General features: G+C 44.4%; 1 protein-coding gene across 2 annotated transcripts in view; it reads right to left on the bottom strand.

Moving 5' to 3' along the window:
* The window catches only part of LOC111155333 (pseudouridylate synthase 7 (putative)), a 57,960-nt gene extending 43,554 nt beyond the window's left edge, over positions 1–14,406 (bottom strand). Inside the window, exons 1-4 of one of the 2 annotated variants that reach the window (XM_022515483.1) lie at positions 14,240–14,406; positions 3,094–3,526; positions 749–833; positions 516–617 (exon numbers count right to left, since the gene is read on the bottom strand). In XM_022515483.1, coding sequence (XP_022371191.1) covers positions 516–617; positions 749–833; positions 3,094–3,526; positions 14,240–14,366 — 747 coding nt within the window. In that variant the 5' untranslated portion in view covers positions 14,367–14,406. The remainder of the gene's footprint in view (positions 1–515; positions 618–748; positions 834–3,093; positions 3,527–14,239) is intronic. The other variant, XM_022515482.1, reaches the window with a different exon arrangement.
* Positions 14,407–19,219: the final 4,813 nt, after the last annotated feature.

Here is a 19,219-nt window from a genome sequence, read left to right as displayed (position 1 = left end):
TTGTCAGGCTGTCCTAGTCTTTTGGCTACAGACACCATGTGACAGAAAAGTTACTCTATGGTTCCAAACAATACCTTTCTTCATTGATTTGTGGTCATGTATAAAATTTTCTTAAAACAAAAACGTTAACTTTTTTTGTTATAGTTTATCTGGATATAGGTTATCTGCCACTGATAGAAACATTTTTTTTAAATTTTATTTATTTATTTATTTATTTATTTGACAGAGAGATAGAGCCAAAGAGCACAAGGAGGGAAATGGCAGAGGGAGAGGGAGAAGGAGACTCCTCTGCTGAGCAGGGAGCCCCATGCCCTAAGGCAGATGCTTAAGTGACTGAGCCATCCAGGCACCCCGATAAAAACATTTTTAGTGTAATGCTCTTTTACATCAAATAGAGCAAGGTCATCCTTTTATAAACTACTATAATTTTTCTAATAGACACTTAGATATGTTCACCCAAAAAGAAGCACTCAAAACCCTAAAGAAACTTTTCCATACATTTTTGTGCTATTTACCTCAATGGCAACACTGGTTTCCTTATTTTTAAAAAGCTGGAGTTCTTCTAAACGCTGCTTTTCTTCAGCTGTCAAAACCGTAAATACATCTTCTGAAGGATCCTTGAAAATAATGATGAAACTCCCAGTGAGTCAAACACAGAATTTAAAGCTGTTAGAGATCTGTATTTCCAGGATCTCCAGGAAATGCTATTTTATACAGAAGGTGACTTCTGCTGGAGAGCTGCTCTTACCTCCTCATCCACCGGGACGGACAAGTCATCCAAATGGCTGATCCGTCCATCTTTTCCTATTTCATGAACAACGAAGTCGGAGTACCTAATGAAAAGGAAACACAAATTTTCAAAGCATTAACATTTTGCTTCCTAGTAATTTTAGGAGAAAATTTATTAACATTAAGCCTTGTTGTTGTACAAAACAGGGATTTAAAAAACAATCTTCAGTACAAAATTCACATGGAGTTATTTCTTCTGGTTTCTTAATGAATTCTAAGCCATGGCTTGGCTTTGTATTGGAATGTAAAGGCCCTCTGAACTTCTAGAATATTCTTTCAGAGAAATGCATAAATCAAAGCATAGGAATGTTACAGAGACAGTCCATACTAAAGTGAATCCTAAAATATGGGACGGTTAATTAAATCGGAACCCTGTGAGTCTACCATGAACCAACCTGAAGCTTACTTTTATGCAAAATACTCTACACACATTACTTAAAATCCTCTCAAAAACCCCAAGGTGGTATTAGGACCCATTTTCTGGAAAAGGCTACTGAGGCTCTGAGTTAAGTAAACGCAGTGACCGGACCAGATTCACACCCAGATCCACCTGCTTTCTACTGTAGACATGGCACATTTAGGTGAAAGAGCTGAGTTTAAGATTTGAAAACCAATTCAAGAGAAAACTTAAGACCATTTACAATAATGTATTTTAAAGAAGTAAACAGCACACATTCACATATGAGCAAGGCATGCCACAAAAATTATTTTTATTTACTCATTTCATCTTTAAATGGCTTCATCTGCCTATTTAGGCAGCTCTTCTCCATCCCATTCTGTAAGGACCTATTTTATATTTTTATTTTAGCCAGAGGCTTCCACTGAGGTTAAACAATAACTTTGTTGTTTAACCCTTAAACTGTCCCTGCTCCCCTTCCCCCAGGGGACTTAAAAACAAGTCCCGGAGACCAGCTCCAGGTGTGGAGGCCAAGAAAAACAAGGCTGTACCCACCTCGAGTCTAGCCCTGACATAAGTACAGCCATCTTGGCAGAGCAAAAGCTGGCACCTTGCCCTGTAAGAGTGGGTTAGCATAAGAATGGCCATCCTGGGGCGCCTGGGTGGCTCAGTGGGTTAAAGCCTCTGCCTTCGGCTCAGGTCATGATCCCAGAGTCCTGGGATCGAGCCCCGCATCGGGCTCTCTGCTCAGCAGGGAGCCTCCTTCCTCCTCTCTCTCTCTGCCTGCCTCTCTGCCTACTTGTGATCTCTGTCTGTCAAATAAATAAATAAAATCTTTAAAAAAAAAAAAAAAAAAAAAAAAAAAGAATGGCCATCCTGACGGCCGGGAAGCCATTTTACTGAGCGTCCCTAATCAGCCCACACACGCGCAGGTAACTTGAGATAAGAGAAAGTAGCTAAAACCTGAAAAAACAACTTAATCATATACCACCAGGGCGGTTAGGTGGTGGCACCACAGGGATCAAATGTTGAAGAAAAACAAATAGTTAACTTGCAGAGATCACATTCCTGCAAGACAGGAGTCTCCCTTGGTTTGCAAATGTCCTGGTAATTTACAACAAAAAGGGCTATCTCTTCAATGGCCCAATTTCCAGAGACAAATGGCTCAGTTCCTCAAGGCCTAAGGTCGCCCCATAAAACTGAAGGAGGCTGAGGCAGAAGGAAATGTAAATAAAGTTAAATTTCTTCTAAACCTAAATCACACTTAACCGCCTGGACAGCTCCAGGGTGATGCCAGGGTGGCAAAAGGTTAAACTAAGTTAAACTGTCAAAGTGGGGCACAAGATATGTCTGTAGCTGTGAAAAAGTGCCTTGAAAATGCTATATAAACCCTTGGCTTTGAGTGCTCCGGGTCCTGGTTGAAACCCGCTGTGCTGGGCGGATACTCGGACCCCAGCTAGCTGGAAATAAACCTCGCTGTGTGACTTGCATTATCGAGAGTGTTCTCTGTCTAGTTGAGGGGTGGTCAACTCCGTACCCTAACAATTCCTTTGTGACCATCAGTAAACAATCCTTGGGGATAGAAAGCTAAATAGAAGAATAAACAGAGGGCGCCTGGGTGGTTTAGTCATTAGGCGTCTGCCTTTGGCTCAGGTCATGATCCCAGAGTCCTGTGATCAAGTCCCCCATCAGGCTCCTTGCTCAGCAGGAAGCCTGCTTCTCCCTCTCCCACTCCTCCTGCTTGTGTTCCCTCTCTCGCTGTGTCTCTCTGTCAATTAAATAAATAAAATCTTTAAAAAAAAAAAACAAAGAGGAAAAGAAAGAAATAGAAGAGCCCTTTGCTGATTTCTTCCTCAAGAAAAGAACAAACAGGATGAAAATAACCTGACACCTAAATAAAAACATACCTTTCTTTCAAGATGCCTGAAAATCCCTGATGAGAACTTACAAACTTGGTGATGCCAACGTCAAGTTCAGTGAGGCCGTGCTTCATCATGTCTGCAAAACTCTCAGCTTCCTCCTCCTCCTCACCCTCCTCTGAAAGGCCATCTTCTTCCTCCTCTTCCTCTTCCTCCACCTGCACATCAGAATTCTTTCTACCTTCTCCCGCACTTACAGCTGCAGGCGGTCCAGGCACATCTACACTGCTGGGAGGAGAGACATGCTCCAGCCCATCCTGACCTGTGGTTAGACCGCCATCCAAGACCTTCTGTCTCTTTGCCTCCTCCGATGGGGCCACACAGTCATTATCTTCGACAGCATGAGACCCACGTTTCAGCGACACACCAGTCACTTCTGTCATCTCCATTTTTAAGGCTCCAAGAAAACATTTAAGAGAACCTTTTGGGAAGGAAGAGAGAGCAGGAAGTAACAATCACTTCTGTTAAGAGGTGTTAAGGGGTGAGTTTCAGCAAACAAAGGCACAATTAACTTTGCTCCTAGGGTCCGAAAACTCATTTATTACAATAATTCTTCCTGATGCTGGAACAGAAAAATGGCACAACACTTCTGCACAGAATTTGAGTGTGTTTCATAAACCTTAAAAAAATGTATGTTCTTTGACCCAGAAATACTACTTTCAGGGAGTATCTTAAAATAACTGAAGTGCTTAAATTTTTTTGCTAAGTGTTTCAAGTTCAGCTATAAGGATACTCATCTCAGTGCTTTCATATTAGCAAAAAACTAAGAACAATGATGCCTGGGTACATAAACTAAACAATAAGTCGAAACAGTGTGAATAGAAACTGGGAAAGGTGGTTACTTCTAGGGCAGGGTATGGGTGGCTGGACTGTTTTTACTGAAAACCGCAGTCAGGCCACTTGAACTTTGTTTCACGAAGATTATTATCCTTTCAAAAAACTGATTAAACAAAAATAGTGCATACACTTACTGACATGAATGCATACTCGTACCATATTAAAAATAAAAAGCAAAGGGGATGTAGAGTTGCTTACTGGGTACAGAGTTTCAGTTTTGCAAGATTAGAAAAAGCTCTGCATACTGGTTGCACAACAGTGTGAATGTGTGTAACACTGCTGAACTGTATGCTTCAAAATGGATAAGATGGGGCACATGGGTGGCTCAGCCAGTTAAGGGTCTGCCTTCGGCTCAGGTCAGGATCCCTGGGTGCTGGGATCCAACCCTGTGCTGGGCTCCCTGCTCAGCGGGGAGTCTTGCCTCTCCCTCTGCCCCTCCCCCCACTTATGATCACTCTCAATTAAACAAATAAAATCTTATTAAAAAAATGAATAAACTGGGTTGCCTGGGTGGCTCAGTGGCTTAAAGCCTCTGCCTTCGGCTCAGGTCATGATGAGCTGGGATCCAACCGCGAGCATCAGGCTCTCTGCTCAGCAGGGAGCCTGTTTCCCTCTCTCTCTCTGCCTGCCTGCCTACTTGTGATCTCTGTCAAAAAAAATTAAAAAATAAAAAATAAAAATAAATGAATAAACTAATGTTACATGTTATGTGTATTTTGCCACAATTTAAACAACACAGATTATCATTTAACCAGCCCACACATAATGTAATGAAGGAAAGTCTAAGAAGCCATACATACTTCCCAGTACTGAGCAGCTTGCCAGAGGGGTAACATGTGGCAATCAAAATAAATACATTTATCTAATTTGATCTTACTTGGTACTCTTGGTGAAATAAAGATAAAAGTTTTCCTGTGTTAATTATATAGGGAGATGATAAAATTAACATGCTACAAACTTAGTAAACAAATTCATAAATATAAATCAGCAGAAAATTAATATTTGAAGGTTCTCCAAGGCCTAGTTAATAAGAAACCCAACTACAGAAGCATCTACAGCAGAATAACAACAATGAACTGAAGTTTAAGAATCCACATTTGCAGGGTGCCCGGCTGACTCAGCTGGAGGAACACGCAACTCTTGATCTCAGAGTCATGAATTTGAGCCCCATGCTGGATGTAGAGATTACATAAATAAACAAATATTAAAAAAAAAAAAAGAATCCACATTTGATATTGCTTCATTGTCAAAAATCTAGAATGGAAAGAAAAGTAAAGTTAAACAAACACACACACAAAATGAAAAGAGGATGATGATGACTACAAAAAAAAATGGAAGAAGAGGTACAGAAAGATACGAATAAAATCAATTTCCTTTGAAAGACAAAAATTTAAGTAAAGAAAATGGAAGAAACTAAGAAACTGGAACAGAAGTCGCCTATACAAAATCACCTCTAATTCAAAGAAAGTATTTACTCCTTATTTGTTCTAAACAAACTATAATAAAAAAAAGAATATGCATTCATGAAATGCTGATGCTAACTCATGCTCACGTTGTCACCAAAGCTGCCCTCACAGAACCTACAGGCCAGCAAGGAAGACAAAGAGGGCACAGGGGGTCACTCGGGGACTAGGGGAACACACAGAAGATCTCAGAGGGCACTGATGGGCAGGGTGTCAGAGAAGACCCCTCTCCTAATGCAAGACCAGAAATGAACACCTGAGCCAAGTTTTGAGGACAGGGTAAGGTCACAGAAAGCAGGAAGGAGGCTGTTTGCTGGGGTGGGGGGGTGGTGGGTGGTAGCAGGTGCAGAGACAAGGAGGCATGGGAGAGCAAGGAGCACGGGAAGAGGCCCAAGGAGCTCATCATGGAGAGTAAAACACACAGTGAGAGAGTCTGGAGCTAAAGCTGGGGAGTGGGCAGATGCCACACCAGGCAGAATGCAGGGAATTCCATCTTGAAAACCAAACCACCGCTAGACTTTTGAGTTCGAAAGATTTTGCGGCACCTCTTTGAAGAGAAACCAGGGTTAGCTGGAAGACTAGGTAAGAGACTATAGCCAGGGACGTCTGGGTGGCTTAGTGGGTTAAAGCCTCTGCCTTCGGCTCAGGTCATGATCCCAGAGTCCTGGGATCAAGCCCCGCAACAGGCTCTCTGCTCAGGAGGGAGCCTGCTTCCTCCTCTCCCTCTGCCTGCTTCTCTGACCATTTGTGATCTCTCTGTCTGTCAAATAAATAAATTTGTCTGTCTGTCAAATAAATAAATAAAATCTTTAAAAAATAAATAAATGAATGAATGAAAGAAAGAAAAGAGGCTACAGCCAAGGGGCACCTGCCTGGCTCAGTGGGAAGAGATTGTGACTCTTGATCTCCAACTTGTGAGTCTGAGCCCCACATTGGGTGTAGAGATTACTAAATAAAAAATAAATAAAACTTAAAAAAAAAAAGAAAAGAGGGTATAACCGAAATTGAGCCAAGAAATTAGTACAATGTGATCTAAAGCTAAGGCAAGGGCGACAGAAAAGAAGTTTGGATTCCAGGACATTTAGGAGGTGATGGGAACAAGACTGGATGACAAATGTGGGCAGAGAGGAAACACTCCAGGATGACTCAGGTTTTCTGCCTTAGGGACCTGAGAAGACAGGGGAGCTCTTCCTGGCACGAAAACCCCAGGCAGAGGAGCAGGTGGTGGGAAAAGACAAGCCCACTTACAGTCCTGTGGTGTCACAGGTACCTTGAAACATCTGGGAGCCAGGCACCCCCAAACCTGTGACAGCCTCCCAGTGAGGGTACAAAGCCCTAGCGGGTGTGCCAGGATCCACGGGGAGATCCCCAGACCTTCCCAGGCCCGAGCTCTCAGCGGGGAGGAAGCGCAGCCTCAGCAGCCTGGCTTGAGTAGGCAGGATGTCTACCTCCTTCCCAAAACACCCAGGATTCATCAAGCTCCTTCTCCACAACTGACAGTCAGAAGCCCTGGTGGGAATGTCAGTTACAGCCTCTGCAGAAATGTCCAACCGTCCTGCGTCGGCCCCGCCCATCATCTAGTGACCACTGTTCCCCACAGGCCTCCAACAACTCACGCCCTGCCCCGGGGGTGCCTGTTTCCTGCCTGACTGCTCATAAGCTCTCCCCAGATATTTTGTAGACTTCTTGCAACAGGTGCTGAAACTGTTCCTCACCTACAGAGATCAAAGACACACTAAATAGCAAATCTCTAAGGAAACAGTGGGCCTGGACAACCAGCCAACATGAACGGCCACTAACGTCACAACAAACAGACAACCAAACACACCGCAAGCCCCTGAAAGCACGTGCTATCATCTGTATTCTTTTTTTTTTTTTTAAAGATTTTATTTCTTTATTTGTCAGAAAGAGAGAGAGAGAGAGAGCACAGGCAGACAGAGTGGCAGGCAGAGGCAGAGGGAGAAGCAGGCTCCCCAAAGAACAAGGAGCCTGATGTGGGACTCGATCCCAGGACGCTGGGATCATGACCTGAGCCGAAGGCAGGCGTCCCGTATTCTTTTTTTTTTTTTTTTAATCTTATTTACTTATTTATTTGACAGAAAGAGGCAACCAGAGCAGGAACACAAGCGGGAAGTGGGGGAGGGAGAAGCAGGCTTCCCACTGAGCAGGGACACCGATGTGGGGCTCCACCCCAGGACCCCGGATCATGACCTGAGCAGAAGGCAGATGCTTAACGACTGAGCCACCCAGGCACCCCTCTGTGAAACATTCTTACTGACTGGAACTCGATGTCTAATTGGTAGGTTAGATGGCATACATAGACAGAAGGTTTTAAACTCCACCACAGGGAGGAACCGGCAAAATTCTGAATGTGGAAAACTCTACAAGAAAGACAGTTCCTTCACTAATAAACAACAAAGGGGAAAAAAGGGAGGGGAACTTAACAGATAAACTTAAAAAGAAATGCAATGAGTGGATTCTTCTTTAAATAAGTCAACTATTTAAAAAACTGTTTAGGACAATCAGGGATGCAGAAATACTGGGGATATTTGATGACATTATGGTAGTATTATCAATTTTTTTTTTTTTTTTTTTTAAAGAGAGAGCATGTGTATGTGAGAGTTTGCAGAGGAAGAAGGACAGAGAGACTCTCAAGCAGACTCCTCGCCCATGTGGAGCCCTACATAGGTCTCTACCCCAAGACCCTAAAATCATGACCTGAGCCAAAATCAAGAGTCAGACAAGAGTTTGACGCTTTCACTGACTAAGCCACCCACGGGCCCCAGTACTGTCAACTTTTTAAGGTACAATTATGTTACTGTGGTTACATTTAAAAATAGAATTCTTATGTTTTAAAGATACAAAGTGAAATATTTATGGTTGAAAATGACGAAGTCTGGAATTTGCTTCAGGATAATTTACCAGTGATGAATGGAAGTGGAAAAGGTATAGATTTGAAACCACGTAGGTAATTACTGAAACTAAGTGATGGTAACAACACATCTTCTACTTTGAGCTTTTGTTTTTCTTACAAGAAATTTCAAACCTACAAAGTAGAAAGAGATACACAAGCTATTCTGTTCCAATCAAACCACTGATGTTTTCCCTTCTTCTGTCCCACCCTCTGTCATCACCTGCTCTTCTGACCGGTTCCAAGAAACTGTCTCCTCCACCCTCACTTCCTCAAGTGCCCCAAGACTTAGTATCTGTGAGCCAACACTCGACACTCCTGCTCCTTGGTCCTGCTCCATGATCCCTGCTAGACCCCAGGCAAGTACCAACGCTACTGCCTCCGTCTGTGCTCCTGGTTGCTGCTGGAGAAAACCACACCGGATCAGGAGAGTTCCTCTCTTAACAACAGCCATCCCAGGTCAGGACGGGCTTCTCTGAGTCCTGCTGGCCATCCACAAAGAAAACAGGGATTACCTTATCAGAACCACTTCCCTAAATACAGCAACCCTCTTAAAAGAACCCGTGGTCATTTGAACACTCACTCCACCCCCTCCACAAACACCATACACCCTGCACCAGCCGTTTCTTCCAGGCACCACAAAAAGACATTGTAGCAAATGAAACTACTGCCCCACCGGTGTGGGGCTAACGTTCGTTTGAGGGAAGATCCGGCTTCTTCCTCCAACACGCCAATCCAATTGTTTCTTTACAGTTCCGTGATGGCGTCCTTGTGCCCAAACCACAGCTGCGCCATCCTGGCTCTAACTGACATCTTTTCCCAAAGGGACATGGTTCACTACTTCCCTTCCTTGAAACCCTGCTTCTACTCCTTGCCCTTCTCCTGCCTCTCAAGCTGCTCTTTCCCCTTCCTTCTGCTGCCACTTAAATGGGGTTATCTCCAGCTTCCCACCCGTCTTGTTCCCCGCTCCAATTCACCCAGCCGAGACCCCTTTCCAACTTCCCGCATTGCCTGGGGGCCCAAAGCAACAGTGAGGACAGCTAAGCAACTGCAGAGTGTGCACGACAAATGCATTCAAGCCTCCCCTCGGCCCTATGGCTCGGGGCGGGGGTGTACCCCAGAGATTACGGCTCTGGCTCCAGTTTACCCAGCTCAGAAGAGCTGAACCAAATGCTCAAATTCAACATGCCCTAAACTGATCTCAGCATTTCCCACCTTACACCTCTTACCTCAGGGGATGTTACCACCGAGGTCAGAATGTGGTCATCACCCCAGCTCCTTGCTCTCCCTTCTGCCCACATCAGTGATTTCATGCAGACAGTTCTAGAAGGTTTAGAACAGCACTGTTATGCCTACCATCCCCGGAATAAGAATATAGGCATATGAAGTATCACCCACGGGTTTCAACCCAGTCTGGGTTCTGCCCTTCACTACATGGTGGCTCGCCCCTCTACAGGCTGAGTTTCTTTCTCTGTAAGGTTGAAAAATGATGACTTGCTCAGAGGTCTATAACAGCTGTTCCCAGTCAACTGTTGGTCATTAATATTTATTATGGATGGTTTACACAGCAGAGCTGAGTCTGGGGAAAAAACAAAGCTTCTTATGCTTCTTTTGTTCTCTGGGTTAATGATTAAACATGGTTTCCTCCTTCAAATACCATTTAATTTTTTTTTTAAAGATTTTATTTATTTATTTGACAGAGAGAGAAATCACAAGTAGACAGAGAGGAAGGCAGAGAGAGAGGGGGAAGTAGGCTCCCTGCTGAGCAGAGAGCCTGATGCGGGGCTCGATCCCAGGACCCTGAGATCATGACCTGAGCCGAAGGCAGAGACTCAACGCACTGAGCCACCAGGTGCCCCCAAATACCATTTAATTTTAAGAGACCCTCACAGCACTGCCAACAGCACCAAATAAACAGGCCTTTAATATTCTTTGGCAGTTTTTTCCTTGATACTTGTGGATACTTGTCTAATCTATTTTTCTTATTATGTTTTACTGTAAAGACAAGCCCATTAACTAATCTAACTTTTGTGTTCCCAATTATAGTTTTCATTTGTTTTAGCCAATGGCCCTTTCACAGGCATTAATTATTAAAGTATACATAGCACCAATGTCTATAAATCTGTTAATATAAATATATATTTATATATATTTATGTCTATAAATGTCTATAAATATAACAATGTCTATAAATCTGTTAATATAAATCTGAGCACTTGGGTGGCTCAGTTGGTTAAGCAACTGCCTTCCGCTCAGGTCATGATCCTGGACTCCCCAGACTCAATCTGATCCGGCATCAGGTTCCCTGCTCAGCAGGGAGTCTGCTTCTCCCTCTGACCCTCCCCCTTCTTACCCTAGCACACACACACGTGGGCTCTCTCTCTCTCTCTCCCAGATAAACAAATAAAATCTTAAAATATATGTATATTTTATATATCATATATATATTTTGCTAAGTTCTTTCACTGGATCTAGAAGATAAAAACATATTTAACTAGAACAGCTGTGCAAACTTCTAGACTAGGAGAGAGCAAACTGAAATTAGTACCATTTTCATAATCAGGAACTACATAGAAGGGAAGACTAAAATGCAATATAATTTTTAAATGGAGGGAGGGAGGGAGCAGATCCTCTGAACATGGAAGAGGCTGGGAAGAATTCAAGCAGAAAGAGAAAACCGCCCTGACTACCCCAGTATGATTTTCCTAAGGAAATCAGTTTTGCATTCAGGAAAATCCAAATATACATATTCAAGCACTGTACCTCACAGCTGGAAAAAATGACTGGCTTTTTAAGAAGGGGAGGAAGGGTGGAGGGTACAGCTTCAGGAGTTTTTTTTAATGGTATTTAAAAAAAATGTTTTTAGGGGCATCTGGGTGGCTCAGTTGTTAAGCGTCTGCCTTCAGCTCGTCTGCCTTCAGCTGGGGTTGTGATCCCAGGGTTCTGGGATCAGCTGCATTGGGCTCCCTGCTCTGCGGGGGGCCTGCTTCTCCCTCTCCCACTCCCCCTGCTTGTGTTCCTGCTCTCGCTCTCTCTCGCTCTCTGCCAAATAAAAGTAAAATCTTTAAAACAAAGTTTTTAAAAAATGTTATGCTGCACAAATACACAATCCAGAACAATAGTCAAGTAATATAGTCACAGTCAAGTAATATAGACCAGAAGCTTGATTCTGGAACCAAGAAGAGAATGAATCTACTGATACTTTCCAATGAACTTCAAAGTCCTACACAATTTTTTGAAGACAGGACTAAAAAATGGGGTTTTGTCTCTTTTATACTCTAAATGACCCAAATGAGATCAGGAATATTACAATTTTAACAATATATATATTTTTTATAATTTGTTAAAAGATTATTTATTTGACAGAGAGAGAGATCACAAGCAGGCAGAGAGGCAGGTAGAGAGAGAGAGGGGGGAAGCAGGCTCCCTGCCTAGCAGAGAGCCTGATGTGGGGCTTGATCCCAGGACCCTGGGATCATGACCTGAGCCAAAGGCAGAGGCTTTAACCCACTGAGCCACCCAGGCGCCCCTTAACAATATTTTAAAGTCTTTTTCATTAAGATTAGATTCACCAATAAGCTTCCTTTACACCCACAACAAAAAATGTTTAGCATTCTCAAAATTGTAATACAACACTGATAGTCCCTTAACATATTTCCTGCAAAGTGAACATCTTAAAAAAGCCGTATTGGTCTTAATTCTATGTTCAGAATACAACATCCACTTTTTAAATACATCCATCCTCTGCAAACTGTCAATAATCCCTTTAGCTCACAATAAACAATCCTTTCCCCAGGGCAGAACACACTACACTCTAACATGCAAAATCATTAAGTCCATCAGATTCATTAATTCCACAAATATCTGTGGACCCCTTATAAGTCTGCCACTAGTCTAAGCACAGGGGGGGGAAAACGGACAATTTCTTGCCCTAAGTTTACATTTACTTAAGGATATTATCAATGATGGGACGCCTGGGTGGCTCAGTGGGTTAAGCCGCCGCCTTCGGCTCGGGTCGTGATCCCAGCGTCCTGGGATCGAGGCCCGCATCGGGCTCCTTGCTCAGCGGGGAGCCTGCTTCTCCCTCTGCCTCTGCCTGCCACTCTATCTGCTTGTGCTCACTCTCGCTCTCTCTCTCTGACAAATAAATAAATAAAATCTTTAACAAAAAAAAAAAAAAGGATATTATCAATGAATAAAGTAATAATCTCTCAGAAATCTGCATGCAGAATTACAAATAAAGCACAGTAAAGGGAAAGAGGAAGAGGAGCGCTATTTAGTGAACATCTCTAAGTAGGTGTCCTTTGAACCTTGACTGGAAGGAAGAACTAGACATGAAAAGATGCCTGTGGGATGAGTTCCAGGCAGTAGGACTAGCACAGGTAAAGGACCTGAGTCAGGAGCAAACTTCGTCAACAGATCAGCTAGACTGTAATTTCTGTCTCCTATTTGGGGATAAAAGCTATGTTTTATTAATACCTGTATCACCCCAGCTTCTACCAAAAGTTATGTGCAAAAGTTCCCAGGGTGGCTCAGTGGGTTAAGCATCTGCCTTCAGCTCAGGTCATGATCCCAGGGTCCTGGGATTGAGCCCTACATTGGGCTCTCTGCTCAGCAGGGAGCCTGCTTCTCCTTTTCCCTCTGCCTGCTGCTCCTCCTGCTTGTGCTCTCTCTCTGTCAAATAAATAAAATATTTAAAAAAACAGGGACGCCTGGGTGGCTCAGTTGGTTGGACGACTGCCTTCGGCTCAAGTCATGATCCCGGAATCCCGGGATCGAGTCCCTCATCGGGCTCCCAGCTCCACAGGGAGTCGCTTCTCTCTCTGACCTTCTCCTCGCTCATGCTCTCTCTCACTGTGTCTCTCTCAAATAAATAAATAAAATCTTTTTAAAAATATATTTAAAAAACAAAATAAACACACACATAAAACAAAAGTTGTTAAATTAATATATACAGATTGTTGGCTACTTGCCTAATGACTGAACATAATCACTGCCTATCCGTCCCCTTTTCAATATGAGTATACTGGCTTCTTTTTGACAGATCCGTCAATTGTCAAGGCATCCACAAACCAATGGGGGAATGCCTGTTTTCACAGATCAGACTGGAGACTTGAAACAAAAACCCTTCATAATCCTGTATTTTCGGAATTAAAAAAAAAAAAAAAAAGTGGTCTGACAGCGCGATCAAATATGTGACAAACGGAACTCTCCAAACCCTACTTCCTGGCAGGCGCTAATAACCCAGGCAATAAGGATGTCCTTCGAAACCTCTCAGTGCTGGGCTGGCGGACTCAGCGCGGATGAGTTTTCAACAAGCACAGCAGCACCTACAACATCCACTCATTGAACACGGACCCGGCGGAGGGCTGGAGATAGGACTCTTCGGCCCCAACCTGTTCGCTCCTACTCTGGCAAACGTGTACTAAAGCTGCAGCTGAGTGCCTGCCTGGCGTGCAGGAGGCTCGCAGTAAGCAGTGATGGATGAAAACGAGGACAAAAGCACGTGGGCTTCACCCCGCAGAAGACCGGCCCCGCGAAACACCCGAGCCCTTAAGGCTCCGGGATACAGGCCGGTTTTCTCCCCAGCGAGAAGAGTTTAGGGAGCGTCCCGGACGAAGAGAGGGAGGAGAGGGGCCTGGGCCCGCCGGCTGCAAACCGCACGGGGAGGCGGGAGAGCGCGGCGCCCCCTGCCGACCGGCCCCGGGAGGGGGGGCGGGGCTGGCACCGCGGGAGCAAGACCGCGGGCTCCAACCGCGCTCTTGCGGGCACGGTCCGTAATGGAGGCACCGCGGGCGCTCCGCGGGCTCAGGCCGCGGCCGGGACGCCTTCCCAGTCTGCACTGCCCCTCAGGGCGGGGCCCTGGGGCCGGGCCGTCGGCTAGCCGCGGAGCCCGGGGGCTGCGGCGAGGCCACGCACTTACCCGGGGCCTGGGAACGCGGGCGCGGCACTGGCCGGGCGGCGAGGGGGCGGGCGTGCTGCTCCGGGCGCAGGAGGGCGGCGGCGACTAACGCCACTCGGAGGAGCCAGCTGCGGGGGCGTCCCGACATAGGCAGCGCGGCCAGCTTCTTCAGCCCCTGCGCCGCGGAGCGCGCGCGTGGACTAGCCAGGGGCCGAGCTCTCACACGTGCCGCGCAGCGACGCGCCGCCGCTGGTCGATCCCACCCCCGGGGCGGAGCCCGGTCTCTGCCGTCGGCCCCGCCCCCGCGCCGGGCTCTCTCGGCGAGACCCCGCCCCCTTTCTGCAGCCGGGTGTCCCGGCGGCCTCGCGGAGCTGCATCTCGCTGGTTCCCTGAGGCCTGGCAGGCTGCGGGGTAGGGAGCTTGCTGAGGCCCATTCGCCTGGGCTTTGAGCCCGGCAAACAGTAATTTCATCGTGCACCGAAGAGTGCTTTACACTGCCTTTAGGACCTCTAAAGTGGCCACGGCCTTACTATAAGGGTTTCTTCCACATAGTTAAGGCCCTTTTGTGTTCTCCACACGCAACTAACTTAACGAAAATAGTAACTTAAGGGACTATATTCTATTCAGGTTCTATATATAATTTCCTCCAAAGTGCAGAGAATCCAACAGAACCATTTTCCCACTTCTTCGATTTACCCCTCCGGCTTGACGGCTCCCGCATAGGATCTGCTTCAGGAAAACTGATCTTTAGCAAGTTTGTGCTTCTGTGAGAAGAAAAAGCAAACCCATTACTCCTTCCATGCTCTTCAAATAACACACGTTAGCAACCAAACCCGGGCCTCGAATAGCTTTTGCACATTCAATATTTTGCCAGATCTCAATCCTTAGTGAAAAACCGGTGTTATTTCCGAGTTCTTTTTTTTTTTTTTTTTTTAATTGTGGTAAAATACACACAACATAAATTTACCATTTTAACCATGGTGGGGCGCCTGGGTGGCTCAGTGGGTTAAAGCCTCTGCCTTTGCCTCGGGTCCTGATCCCAGGCTCCTGGGATCCAGACCCGTATCGGGCTCTCTGCTTGGCGGGAGGCCTGCTTCTCCCTCTCTCTCTCTCTCTGCCTGACTCTCTGCCTACTTGCGATCTCTGTCTGTCAAATAAATAAATAAAATGTTTTTTAAAAATTACAATTTTAACCATGGTCAAGTGTACAATTCCGTGTTCAGTGGCATTAAGTACATTCACACTGTTGAGCAACCGTCCACCTCCAGGACTCTTTTCATCTTGCAACACTGAAACTCTCTACCCAGGAAATAACAACTCCGTTGTCCCTACTTTTAGCCATGGCAACCACCATTCTACTTTTCATCTGGGTGAATTTTACAACTGTAGGTAACTCACGTAAGTGGAAATCATATAGTATACGTTCCCTTGTGACTGCCTTATTTCCTTACTGTTCATCCATGTTGTGACATGTGTCGGAATTTCCTTCCTTTTTAAGGCTGAATAATATCCCGTTACATATTATATAACCACATCTGTCACCTCTCGTTACTTGGATTGCTTCCACCTTCTGGTTATTGTGAATAATGCTGCTATGAACTATTGGATGTTCCAATAACTATTGGAGACCTTGCTTTCAATTTTTTGTGGCATATACCCAGAAGCGGAACTGATGTATCATATGGTAATTCTATTTTTAATGTTTTTTGAACAACCCCCACATTGTTTTCTATAGTATCTGTAGACTTGTTTTTAAAATCTGGGTGTACATTATCCATACTCAGTATGGACAATTTACTCAGACTGGTAGGATTCTATATTGCCTGTCTCTGAGGTCAGTCACCTCAATTAAGTACAGTACCATGGACTGTTTTGTCTCTAATGCATGTATAAGCACATGTGCTCTGGCTATGGCTAATTCATAGGTTAATGTTCCAGTGACAGCAACTGCAAATATTTTTACCACAGCCTCAGTAAAACTTCGATCCCAAACTTTAAATTTTTGTATACTTCAAACAGTGTCTTCTCTGAGAATGTGTCTACATTCCTTTGGCTGTTAGCTAGGTCCACGGCCAAAACTTACCCTTTTTGCATTTTTAGCCTGAGCTGCCTTAGACAAGGTCCAAGTGAAACATGTATTGTTAGTTTTGTTTTTCAAAATGGCAGCTCTTTATTGGCTTTTTTTTTTTTTTAAGATTTTATTTATTTATTTGAGAGAGAATGAGTGAGAGAGAGTATGAGAGAGGAGAAGGTCAGAGGGAGAAGCGGACTCCCCAAGTCGCTGGGAGCCCGATGCGGGACTCAATCCAGGAAGTCCGGGATCATGATCTGAGGCGAAACGATCTGTGACTAAGTAGTCACTCTATCGGCCCCGGGGTGTTTTTGTTTTTTTTTTTTTTTTTTTTTTTAAGAATTTTATTTATTTATTTGTTAGAGAGCGAGAGAGCGAGTGCGAGAGCACAGGCAGACAGAGTGGTAGGCAGAGGGGGAGGGAGAAGCAAGATCCCTGCAAAGCAAGGAGCCCGATGTGGGACTCGATCCTAGGACACTGGGATCATGACCTGAGCCGAAGGCAGCCACTTAATCAACTGAGCCACCCAGGTGTCCCTCTTTATTGGCTTTTATACTTAAAATAATGCAAAAGCATTCAAAGCCTGTCCCAAATTCCAACTTCCTCTAATAATTATTTAACAATTTAATGTTCTCCTTGACTTTCAAATTACATTTAACATGTATATTATATATATTATTCAGGATCCCGCTTTTAACCCACACCAGTACTATGTATTGCTAAGTGCGTAACAGACACAATGTATCTCTTGTTTATCCTTATTATTGCCAAGTATTCTGTCCATTTTAGATGGCCTCTCTCCACTCCCCAGATAGTAGTTGATTGTTTTTTGTGCTCCCTCAGTCACTGCAAACATTTCTGTTGTTGAGCCTACGGCATCCAAACTTAAATTATTTTTATTTCTATTTCCCTTACCAGAAAGTGAATTCTTCAGAAGCAAAAATATGAGTTTAGAGCAATCTTCTTTTCCCTTTAATGTTTTTATTTTTATCAGTTACGCATGTTTGTGATTTAGAGTCAAATAGTTCTGTAGAAATCTTTTAATTTGCAATGAAAGAGCAAAGGTTGTACCCCCACCCCCTCCTTACCAATTTTCCCCTCCTCAAAGACAGCCATGTCATTTTTTAATTTTTATTTATTTATTTAAAGACTTTATTTATTTATTTGTCAGAGAGAGAGAGACAGAGACAGAGCACAAGCAGGGGGAGTGGCAGGCAGAAGAATCCGGAAACTGGCTCCCTGCCAAGCAGGGAGCCCAATGCAGAACTCAATCCTAAAACCCTGGGAACATGACCTAAGCTGAAGGCAGACACTGAACCTACTGGGCCATCCAGGCCTCCCTCATTTCACACTTTTAAAAAGACTTATTTATTTATTTTAGAGGGGAAGGGGCAGAGGGAGAAGGAGAGAAGGAATCCCAAGCAGGTTCCCCACTGAGCATGATGCCTGCCATCGGGCTCAATCCCACAATCCTGAGGTCATGACCTGAGCCAAAATCACGAGTCAGGCACTTAACCGACTGAGCCACCCAGTGTCCTCATGTTGCCTCTTTCAACTGCTATTGTGATATTTACCTTCATTTCTCTATATAAAATGTTTGCATTGCAAAAAATAAAAATAAAAAAATATTTGCATTGCTATTTCTCAATTTTTCACTTTTAAGCATTATCTATTGACTTCACTAAATGGAAGATGAGGTTTTAACTTTTCTTTTTTTTTTTTTTAAAGATTTTATTTATTTATTTGACAGAAATCACAAGTAGGTGGAGAGGCAGGCAGAGAGAGAGGAGAAAGCAAGCTCCCCGCTGAGCAGAGAGCCCAATGCGGGGCTCGATCCCAGGACCCTGGGATCATGACCTGAGCCCAAGGCAGAGGCTTTAACCCACTGAGCCACCCAGGTGCCCCAGGTTTTAACTTTTCTTCCTTTACCCATCCCTCCCCCAACCCCACCACACTTTCAACTCTTTATCTACTCAATCAAGTTATACTGTCCTTTCTTCTCTTTTTTTTTTTTTTTAAGATTTTACTTAATTTATCTGACAGAGAGTGGCACAGTGAGAGAGGGAACACAAGCAGGGGTAGTGGGAGAATAAGAAGCAGGCTTCCTGCTGATCAGGGAGCCTGACACAGGACTGGATCCCAGGACCCTGGGATCGTAACCTGAGCTAAAGGCAGACGCTTAATGACTGAGCCACCCAGGTGCCCTATACTGTCCCTTTTTAAAAGTATATACATATATATGTATTTAGATTTTATTTATTTATTGACAGAGATCACAAGTAGGCAGAGAGGCAGGCAGAGAGAGAGGGGGAGGCAGGTTTCCGGCTGAGCAGAGAGCCTGATGTGGGGCTCAATCCCAGGACCCTGGGATCATGACCTGAGCTGAAGGCAGAGGCTTTAACCCACTGAGCCACCCAGGCCCCCCCGAGCCCAAACTTTTTAATGATTGTTTCAATCTCCGCCTCCCAAGATTTAGATAGTTGAGGTGTTCTATCAGTTTAATCTGTCTGAATGAGTCTCTCCTGGAGCCTTTTGGACCTGCACCAGTCCACGTCTGGTGATGGTTGGTGTCAGGGACTCTCAATTCATTTTTCTTCTGTATTGTGTTTTCTGTTTCCTATATCCCATGTCTTCTTTTTTCTTTGTTTAGTCCCTCATTTTAGTAGAGCACAACCTCCAGAAGCATCCTGAGAAAGAAGAAGTAAGTGTAAGGGAAAGGACAAAGAAATGAAAAATAAGAAAGAAAAAATGAGAAATTCAGGAACCATTCCAGGGAATCCAAATCTGAAAAATAAGAGTTCCGAAAGGAAAAACCAACAGCGGTTAGGGAAGTAATGGTCGTCAACAAAAAGTTCAAGAAAACGTCTCCAAACTAAAAACTATGAGTTTCCAGGTTAAAAAGGCCCACTGAGTGCCCAGAAAGGTGGAGG

Source organism: Enhydra lutris, unplaced genomic scaffold (genome assembly GCF_002288905.1).
Source record: "Enhydra lutris kenyoni isolate GAN:26980312 unplaced genomic scaffold, ASM228890v2 scaffoldscaffold40, whole genome shotgun sequence".
In the NCBI taxonomy this organism is placed as follows: domain Eukaryota; kingdom Metazoa; phylum Chordata; class Mammalia; order Carnivora; family Mustelidae; genus Enhydra; species Enhydra lutris.
The sequence above is the reverse complement of the archived record's forward strand: the minus strand, read 5'-3'. Positions and strand labels throughout refer to the sequence as shown.